Source organism: Mustelus asterias, chromosome 3, assembly GCF_964213995.1.
Source record: "Mustelus asterias chromosome 3, sMusAst1.hap1.1, whole genome shotgun sequence".
Classification (NCBI taxonomy): Eukaryota; Metazoa; Chordata; class Chondrichthyes; order Carcharhiniformes; family Triakidae; genus Mustelus; species Mustelus asterias.
The window spans coordinates 8295603-8306804 of NC_135803.1; the positions used below are offsets into that span (position 1 = coordinate 8295603).

The 11202-nt window shown below is 42.3% G+C and overlaps 1 protein-coding gene across 1 annotated transcript in view; it reads left to right on the forward strand.

Moving 5' to 3' along the window:
* Positions 1-4026, forward strand: part of mmp23bb (matrix metallopeptidase 23bb) — a 30145-nt gene extending 26119 nt beyond the window's left edge. Inside the window, exon 8 of the mRNA XM_078204530.1 lies at positions 512-4026. Within this exon, the coding sequence (XP_078060656.1) occupies positions 512-725 (214 nt within the window). The 3' untranslated portion in view covers positions 726-4026. The remainder of the gene's footprint in view (positions 1-511) is intronic.
* The last annotated feature ends 7176 nt before the right edge of the window (positions 4027-11202 follow it).

Here is an 11202-nt window from a genome sequence, read left to right on the forward strand (position 1 = left end):
AGGCGGGTACAATTTTATCTTTTAAAAAGCATTTAGATAGTTACATGGGTACGATGGGTAAAGAGAGAAATGGGCCAAATGCGAGCAATTGGGATTAGCTTACGGGTTTTTAAAAAAAAGGGCGGCATGGACAACTTGAACCGAAGGGCCTGTTTCCATGCTGTAAACCTCTATTACTCTATGACTCTATAACTGACTGTGAAAACAAATCCTGCACAAGAAACATGACACAAATACATTTCTTAAAGGTACGGTATCGGCACAGGATATTTAGAATCCTGTGGTATTATTTTACTAGCATTCTACCTGGCCATGATGTCTTACCAGAGCCTATGCTACCCATAGGTGAACTGATCATTAATTTCATTACTTTTTGTGAAATCTTGCTGTGTAAAATGGGCGGTCATTAGTAATTGACATCACCTTCACTTAATTTTTGTGTAATAAGGTGCTATATAAATGCAAACCCTTCCTCTTCCTGCTACAAACAATTAACGTTTGTTTCTTTCAGTTGGTACAAGGACGGGGAATTATTAGCCAATTCCGTGCCAGGATACTTCATCGTGAAAGACCAGGACCTCAGTATTGTAGCAAATGAGTATAACGAGGGTCTGTACACATGCCAAATCCAGCGGAAAGCCTTGACGATTCAGGCCAATTCTTGGTGGATCAGAGTCAAGGAAGACAATGACATTGCTGAGCCTCAAGGTGTCAACTCCCATTGAGGATGAGTGCACAGCGTGGAATCAACCCAAACCTTTGTAAAACATGTCACCATGACCCACAATGGACAGACAATGACCTAGTTATGACCAATTGCTGGACAGTGGCAATGGTCAGTCACTTACAACATCACTGATTTCCCAACTGGATGGTCATGAGTTTGAATCATGTTCCCGAACTGAACTTGTAAATTTAATCAGCTCCAGATGAAGACTTTGAGGTTTTTGGTGGGCACTTTACCTGAGGAAAATATTCCAGACTGGGAAGGGAAAAAGACCAATTCTGACTATCCAGCTGAGTGCCAGGTGGATGTTCGAAATGTCGAATCGGTGAAGGTTTATGTCTTGACCACTCTTTCCCTCCTTTTGAAAACTGAGAGAAGGTAGATAAAAGAGTTAGGTGGATTCTGTTAAATAGGAATGTAGAAGAAGGGAATTTGCCAGGTTAATACATTTACTCACATGATTCCATAAGAGTGAGAATTCATCACCCTTTAATAATTGAGCAAATGGGCAAAGTTGCCATAGTTCCAGATGACCATTGGTGCTGATTTAACCTGAGGATCACCACATCTCAGGCAAGGTGGGGCCTTCATGAATAACCTCAGTTGGTGCAGGAATTGAACCCACAGTGTTGGTGTCCCCCTGCATCACAAACCAGCCGTCCAGCTAACTGAGCTAAATCAATTTCCCATTGAGTAAGTAGTGAATGGCCAAACTCATGGACTCCAGAGAATGCAAAAATAAATCGATAGAATTGCAGAATGATTCCATTTAAATAAGTGATTGGAAAATTGGGGTTGGCTCCATTTCTCATGCCCACTTTTAGTTCCACATTTTATCCCAAGTACAATTCGGATTGCCAACCCTCCAGGATATGCCTGGAATCTCCTAGATTGAAGAACAATCTCCAGGACTCTGCTGTGTGCGCGACCCTGGAGAAAAATCATTGGGACGTGAAACAAGATTGCTTCTTTTGTCATTTCCTTTGAACATTTCTCTTTACCAGATATAAAAATATTGAAAACGGGGAAAAAGGCTGTTTGGCTGACAGTAAAGCATCATCCAATTAGGCAATGAGTCTTTTTGCTTTCCAATGGGTAGGAAGGCAGTGCATCACAAGATTGGATATGTTGGCCAACTAATGGCTGGAGCATGGAGGGAAAGCCATGTGATGAAATCTCCATTTAATCACAGTTGGTAACCCCTAAAACTGTGAGAATATACAGCGAGAAATCCGAGCCATGTGTTCAGTCATGAGTGTGAAGTGGAATGTAGCTGAGAACTGTTACAACACTTCTACACATTTCCCTTGTCTGATGTGTCAATATTTAAACTCTAAGGGCAAGATTTTCCAGCTGCAAGATCGGAAAATCCCACCCGATGTCAATGGACCTTTGGATAGTCCTGTCCCACCCACTACGATTCCCATGGCAGGCAGGACGGGAAAATCCGCCCATAGAGTTACCGCAAACAGCACGATGAGATGAGTGTAATCGTTGGTGTGACTGTGCCAATTCATCTGTCTATAAACATCCACTTACGCTGCAGCAATAAGATCATTGGTACAAACACAGAAACTACTGGAAATCACCAGCAGCTTTGGTGAGTCCTTCAGCACACTGATCACATTGTTCAAAATATCAACCGTGTCACCCATTCATTAAACATCCCATTTCGTAGTGAGCACTGTGTCAGAGAGGGGACTAGATTTCACATCTCATTCAAAATGCAGCACCTCAGCTTTGCAGTGCCAGCCTGAACCATGGGGTTAGCTTTCTGACTCAGAGGCTAAGGTGCTTTCACTGAGTCACAGCTCGACTTCACTTATCCTGCTCAGTTGGAGGAGTGATGGTCTCTCCTGAGCAGGATCGAGAGATTTATGTCTTTTTCTCTCCCTCACAAAGTACCTTTGCCAGTAATTGTCTATTCATTGATACTCCCTGAGGACGCCATCATCTAACAATGTTGTCCAATACTTGACAACCCAGCCACATGAAGCTAATTATATTTCTGATTCATCAATAAAATATGAGTAACAATTACAGCCTTCGGGCTGTGACTCAATATTTGCACGATGTATACATGTGAACTTTGGTGCATTTGTTGGTAAAATGATGAGAGGGAAATCAGGATAGAAGAAACTTTTTTTTATTGTTATGAATGTTTTACTTTGGTTACTAAAAAGCGGTAGATGTTAGTTAAGTAGATTTACACATGGACAGGTATATTTCCCTGTGTTGTGTCAGTGTGTGAAAGGCTACTATGGTGATGCATGCGTCAAAACAGCATCAGGGGGATTAGCACAGTAAATACATGGGGTTACCAGGTAGGGCATGGGTGGGATTGTTATCAGTGCAGACGCGATGGGCCAAAAGGCCTCTTTCTGTACCGTCGGCATTCTCTGATCCTAAGAGGACAATTGATAGTCCGGTGCAGCAGATCACTTACCCAGTCTACAGTGCAGTGCCACACACCTTAAGGATTAAAGACATTGCTTCAAGAGAGAAGGGAAGAGTTGGTTTTCCAAGTAAGTGGAATACTTATATTTCTTTGTTCTTAAGATATTGCTAAGTTGTTACTTTTGCAACTGAAGGTTATAAGTAAGCCTGAGTCTTGAGTGTGCTTGCACGGGTTAGAGGAATCACTACAAGGACACTCTCAAGGCTTCAGCTGGGAATTTCAGTATTGATGTTAAGTCCTGGGAGAAGCTTGTCCAGGATCACTGCACCTGGCGTTACCTAAAAACTGGTGCAACCTCCTTCAAAAGCAAATTCACATCAGAGGCAGAGAGAAGACACAAGGTGAGGAAATACCGACTCATCCAAAATTCTCTGCTATCCTATCCAATTTGCAGCAGAACCTTCCAGATGCAGATCAGCCTTTGCTGTCACCCACCAGATCCCACCAAACAACTCCGATGGTGAATATGGTCATCTTTAACTTGAAGTATGCAGAAGACGATATTGTCAGTTAGTAAGTTCCATTTTCAGTGTTGACATTCAGACATCACCATAAAAAATGATTCAGTTCACTCTCATTTTCTTGATTCATCTAAACATTTATCAGCTGCACATTTCAGTGTCAGCAATTACAATAAATATGCTTATTTCTAATGGAAAGCTCCGCAGAGTGGATGCACTAAACAAGAAAAATGAAAATATTTGGAACTCTGCCACCTCATCAATAAAGAGCGACACTTTTGATCTCCCTCAAGATGTTCCAGCTGCCTCATTTGTTTATTCATATTCTTTGTTGATGTTAATACAACATTCTACTCATTAAATATACTTCAACCTTCATTGCTTTTATTGTCAAGAGCTTCTCTGTCTTTGAATAAAAATGGACGCTAAAAAAGATACAAGCCCCAAGTGCCTTATCCAGAACGTCCCCATTTTACCTGACATTCTGATAGGGAAACCCAACTTTGATGCATTTGATTTTAAAAATAATGCAGGGCAAATAAATCTGTTCAGGCTTGTGTCGCCCTCAAGCTCAGGTCAACTAATGCCACAGACAAAGACACTCAAACTCTCGGACTATTGCACAACAAACCTCCTTTATTGTACTCTACCAAGTTAACACAAAGGTATCAAAATCTACTATTAAGCTTTAGTACACCAGGCATCAAACTTTAATATACACAAAATATTTAACCTCTGTCTTTACCTCTGGGGCTTAGTATAGCTCAGTTGGTTGGGCGGCTGGTTCATGATGAAACAACGCCAGCAGCACGGGTTCAATTCCTGTACCAGCTGAGGTGATTCATTCTGTCCTTTGATTTGTGGGGATCCTCAGGTTAAACTATCACCAGTCTCCCCCTTGAAGGGCTTTAGGAAGTCTTTTAGGACTATAGTGACTCTACCTTGGGGGTGGCACAGTGGTTAGCATTGCTGCCTCAGAATGGCAGGGACCCAGGTTCAATTCTGGCTTTGGTCACCATCTGTGTCTGCATGGGTTTCCTCCCACAGTCCAAAGATGAGTGGGTTAGGTTGATTGGCCATGCTAAATGTCCCTAGTGTCAGGGGATTAGCAGGGTAAATATGTGGGGTTACAGGAAAAGGGCCTGAGTGGGATTGTGGTTAGTACAGACTCGATGGGCCAAATGGCTTCCTTCTGTAGGGACTCTATGATTTATTGCTTTATACACAAAGTAACTAACCTCTGACCTACTTCGTTATACGCAAAATATTCAAAAGATTTCAAAACTTCACAAAATATCCAAATTCACGACTTGGACTCAAGTACTGCCCATGGCAAGTGATCAAATTCCCTCCCGACGGGCTTTGTTCCGATGTCTCCGAGTCCCAGACTCAGGGTCTTGCAGTTTCTTCTGCAATGGCTGATCCCACCTTGCTGCTGCTGATGCTCCAAAGCTCTACTCATCGAGATATATTGACATTGATCGTTCCTGAAGTCACATACTCACAGGACAGGCACGAATCAATCACTGACTCTTTGGTCATGAACACTGAAGAGTTGTGCCTCTGTCAGGGGTTCTCTCAGGAACACAATACAGGGGTCTGTTCAAGGTACAGCCACTGTCCAATCAACCCCCATGCTTGTTCCATAGCTGCACATCCTGTTCTTTGTTGCTCCCACAGTCCTTAGTCTGATACAGAGTTAGCCCTTTTAACCATTAGGTTTTGCTGATGTCTTCACTTTACTGGTGCCTTTATGAATACCCATCAGGCTACAGCTGTAAGCAACTTAAGTGGATCTGTGGAAAGGTTGTAGATTTCCATTGACTATTAATATGTTGATCTGCAGCAATTATTAATAATTAGTTGCTATCAATAATTAAATTCCAATCCAATTCTCTTCCCACACCTAGTCTGCACTAAGGCAGACTTTTATGTTTTCATATCTAGTAATTCCCAGAACAGCTGGCTAGTCTGTCAACAGAGGCTTATATCTTGAAGAGCGCCACTTCACATGGGCAGCATGGTGGCACAGTGGTTAGAACTGCTACTTCACAGCACCAGGGACCCGGGTTCGATTCCCAGCTTGGGTGACTGTCTGTGTGGAGTCTGCATGTTCTCCCCATGAGTGCTCCGGTTTTTTCCCACAGTCTGAAAGACGTGTTGGTTAGGTGCATTGACCCGAATAGGCACCGGAGTGTGGCGACTAAGGGATTTTCACAGTGTTAATGTAAGCCTACTTGTGACAATAACTTTAAACTTTAATACATCAAGCGTGGCTGACCAGAAGTCTCTCCCTCTCTTACCGCCAGCCATTGGCATGTTTGGAAGGATTTACAGCTTGACACTCAACCTGTTTGGTTACGTTATGAATGCACCTTCATTGGCCTGGGGTGAGACTCGAATCTGGAGTTCTGGCTCAGAGGTAGAGACATTACCCACTGCACCATAAGGCCTCAAACAATTAATGTAAGTTACATTAAATATGCGCTTAGAGAATCAATCCATCATTTGCAGCACGGTGGCACAGTGGTTAGCACTGCAGACTCACAGCGCCAGGGACACGGGTTTGATTCCCAGCTGGGGTCACTGCCTGTGTGGAGTTTACATGTTCTCCCCGTGTCTGCGTGAGTTTCCTCTAGGTGCTCTGGTTTCCTCCCACCGTCCAAAGATGTGTGGGTTGGGTGCATTGGCCATGCTAAATTGCCCTCTTAGTGTCTCAGGATGCGTAGGTTAGAGGGATTAGTGGAGTAAATATCTGGGGTTACGGGAATAGGGCCTAGGTGGGATTGTTGTCAGTGCAGGCTCGATGGGCTGAATGGCCTCCTTCTGCACTGTAGGGATTCTATGATTCTTGGATTCTACATGATACAATAAATAGGCTGATGTCTGATAAACACTGATTTGCATCTTTCATATCTGTTTCCACGTATCTTTAAATTACCATTAACTCAATATTACGGTTAACTTCCAGATGGTGAGGGATAATCCATTTTCCTTCACTCCCAATTTCGAGTCTGCACCTCAGTGCTTCTTAGAATTGAAAGCTGTTAAATTAAGATTTCTTAATAAAATTTAACATTCTGTAACGGTAATTTTCACTCACTAAACCTGATTATTTCAATTGCTCTGCTGCAGGTCATCAATGTGAAACATTAAGCAGGAATTCACTCCAGGGGGCAGGAAATAGAGTTCAGGACAGTTTCCGGATGTCCTACCCGCATTAGCGGATAAAGCTACTCATTGTCAAATTCGCAGGGCAACCCCATCACCTAAAACTAGCCTGCTAACAGTTTTGCCATCTAGTGAAGGATGGCAGGGAGCTGGTGGACAAATCAGGGGCCTTCCAGCTTGGAAGAAGCAAGATGTTACAGTCGTGTAAATGAGGATGTATCTTACTGATACTATCATGGACAGACGCATCTGCAGCCGGCAGATTGGTAAGGATGAGGTCAAGTATGTTCTTTCCTCTTGTTGGACGTGTATGAAACACTCCACAGGGGAGACTCAGTGGAGACAGAAGTGTCATAACTGTATTGGTTTGATTTTGGCCATATCTGGAGTGAACATGCACGGTAATATCCACAGGCATGTATCCCGGAAGCACACAGCTCTCCCCCCAGCCAGTTTGTATTACGAGGGGAGCCAATATGTGAGTCGCCGCCGCCACACACACACCAGATAATGACCAGAGAACCTGTTTTTATTGATTCTTGGCTGACCAATGAATATTAGCCAAGAGAGCTTGCCTCGTCTTCTTCACAATAGTGACACAGGATCTTTTATGTTCATCTGAAAGGCCAAATGAGATCTCAGTTTACGATCTCATCTGAAAGAGGGCACCTCCAGCAGTGCAGTGCACCCTCAGTACTGCACTGAAGAGTCAGCCTGCTTCTAGTGCTTGGGTAAACTTAGTTTGGACCCCAGAGGAAAAAAAATAATGACAGTGCGAGAGTGAATTGTTTTAAATGTTAGCACAGCTCCTGAGAATTGGTGTTTATTTGTTCTTAATTTTAGTTTGTTGGAAAAATGCAGTAGTTGCTGAAAGATACGTTTTCATCAAGTATTTCGATCCACAATTGCAGTCAGAATGGTTTAATTGATTCAATGCAATACAAAGCCAGCATACATACACTTGAATTCAAACAATGGCAGTGTCATTAGAGCAATAAATTAATACGTCAAAGGCTAATTTGTTAATTTCTCAATGGAATTGTTCCAGTAGTTATTTTACAAAACTAATTATTACCAAAAAAAAAGCTTCAGGCAGAAGATGGAGTGACTCACACAGTTAACATCCATTCCAAGCGGTTAAAAGGCATTTCTAATTCAATGCTGTATAAAGGCAGGATAACAGTGAAATGTTGTGATGTTAAAGGAGCACAGTGCCTCGGTCAGATTGTACCCAGGTATGGCGCCTGGTTTTGTTACCAAGACAGTTAAGCCCTTGAAGCAGTTTTGAGAAGATCCACAGGACTGATGCCAGCAGATTACTGCGCACTAAGGAGAGAATAGAGAAGCTGGTGTTTACCAGCCTTGGCAGAATGCAACTGTAGGAGAGGAGAAATTGATTCAAGTCCACTATCGATAAATAGAAGCAGAGCTTTACATCAAGCCAAATCAGTCCAGCTAGATCTGGATATGGTTCAGATTATTGCAAGACAAAGTAAAGATGGATGTGAGGAAGGTATTATTTTTCCTTAGAAAGAATGATCAGCATTTGGAAAAGATTTGCAAGGAAGAGTAAAAGAGGTGGAAAACTTAGTGCCTTTCAGGGGCCTATTGGATTACATGGTCGCTTCTTTTTCCTGTTTGATTGGCTGAGCTAAGATTAAGCTGATATGATTTTAAAATCCATTTGTGGCATCACTGGCGAGGCCAGTATTTACTGCCCATCCCTAATTGCCCTTGGGAAGGTATTGGTGAGCTACCTTCTCAAACCCGCTGTACACCCACAGTGCTGTTAGGGAGGGAGTTCCAGGATTTTGACCAGCCACAGTGAAGAAACGGTGATAATATTTCCAAGTTAGGATCGTGTGTGACTTGGAGGGGAACTTGCAGGTAGTGGTGTTTACACATTGCTTTACACATCGCATTACATTCCAGTTCTACAGGTATAGTAACATTAATTCACACACAGGGAGCTATTTCCATGCTGGACCCTAAGTAATCCATGATGGTACACAATATGACCATGAGGATATTATATTTGAGCAGGATGCTATCCCCTGACACTCTCAACAAACCTTTGGACTGGATCCACCTGGGTATCACTCAGCGGCAGGAGATTTAGTGTACAGTTACCTTATCTATCCTCACAGCGTTTATGTGACTAATCTGCTTGGTGAATTTATCTTGGGTGGAATATTGGCGTTGGAACATTTTGATTTGTGTTTCTCAGTAGTACATTACAAAGTATCTTCACCCAGTGATTCATAATGGGTGCATGGTTTGGTGGAGGTGCATACTTTACTTGGAGTTTGTAGAACTTTTATTCAGTAATAAAAATAATAAGAATTAATATATATAAGAATTATTTATTTATATTCATTCATGGGATGTGGGCATTGCAAGCTAGGCCACCATGTATTGCCCATCCCTAATTGCCTTTGGACTGAGTGGCTTCCTCAGGGGAATTAAAGAGTCAACCCCGTTGCTGTGGGTCTGGAATCACATATAAGCCAGACCAGGCAAATTTCCTTCTCTAAAGGACATTAGTGAACCAGATGGGTTTTTCCAATAATCGACAATGGTTTTATGGTCATCTTATGGTGGACTTCTTAATTCCAGATTTTTATTGAATACAAAAATTTCTGTACATCGTGGCAAAAGTCTGTCATGGTGGGATTTGAACCCAGGTTCACAGAGGATTACCCTAGGTCTCTAGATTAGTAACCTAGTGATAATACCACTATTCCATTGCTTATTCCATTAGAAGGGATTCATTAGGGGAAGATGGTTAAGCTTTGAAGGATTTTGCTTGGGATTTCAGATAAAATTCTGTTTCAATTTTGGAAGGGAAATAGAATACTGGTATCAGATCAGATGCTAATTAGCCACACTGCTTGATATTTCTAGCCCTTGCTATCGATTTTAGAGCATTGTTCCGGGGGAGTAATTTTGATTTTGTGTGATGCAAGACAGACGAAAACTGTCTGAATTGTTTCACATCTTCTCTAAGTTCCTCTCCTCAAATTTGATGGAAAGTGGTGAGGTTTAAAACGAGATGCCAATTTGTTACCACATTATCACACAAAGCCAAAAGGACCTCCCAAGTGGTTTTGTGTACTACCTGAGTCTTTCAAAATCACACTGGCATTCAGATGATTGGGATATAGTGCAGTGTTTAAACTTCTCTGGATTATTTTGGGCATGATATTACCAGCTGTTCACGCCACGCTCCCACTGCAGCGAGGTTGGACAATTTGGAATCCAGCCAAATCTCTGTCCACTGCGGTGGGATGGGAAAGTCCCGCCGGCGTGAACGGTGGTAAGATTCCGCGATGGTTTGATTACCTTCTACTTTGCCCCTCATATTTCACTTTGAAACCTTAGTTAACCATACCAGCAACCTGAAAGAAAACCACATTCTCTCAATATTGAATTGTAAAATCACAGAATCACAGAATGCTACAGTGCAGAAGAGGCCCTTCGACCCATTGAGTCTGCACCAATGCATGAAAGGCCCTGACCTGCCCACCTATTGTCACTGAAATTTCTGGAGATCCTCCTGTCCCAGTGGGAGACAGATAGAACACAAACCTTATACCCAACTCCCAGATATATGGTTCAAACAGTGATTTTCATCTATAATAAAAACAGAAACTGCTGGAAAAACTCAGTAGCTCTGGCAGCATCTGTGGAGAGAGAAATAGAGTTAATGTTTCAAGCTCATACAACTCTTCTTCAGAGCTGAAGAGAAGGGGAAATGTGATGGATTATATATGGTATAAGAGGGGGTGGAGCAGAGTAAAAGGTGTGGGATTGGTGGGAGCAATGAGAGATTGGGAAACAATACTTATGGCATAAGACAAAGGAATAATTAAAGGCAGTGTTGAGGACGAAAGAAAGTGCTAATAGCGGTATAAAGGTAAGAAAGCAGAATGTGTTTCTCTCTTTCTTTACTTCGGAGGAAGAGTCACAAAGGTGGAAACATTATCTTTGTCTCTGATGCTTCCAGATGCTGGGGTTTTCCAGCATTTTCTGTTTTTATTTCAGATTTCCAGCATCATAGAGTCATAGAGTCGTAGGAAACTGGCCCTTCGGTCCAACTTGTCCATGCCACCCTTTTTTTAAACTTCTAAACTAGTCCCAATTGCCTGCATTTGGCCCATATCCCTCTATACCCATCTTACCCATGTAACTGTCTAAATGCTTTTTAAAAGACAAAATTGTACCCGCCTCTACTACTACCTCTGGCAGCTTGTTCCAGACACTCACCACCCTCTGTGTGAAAAAATCTCCCTCTGGACCCTTTTGTATCTCTCCCCTCTCACCTTAAACCTAGTTTTAGACTCCCTTATCTTTGGGAAAATATATTGACTATCTAGCTGATCTAT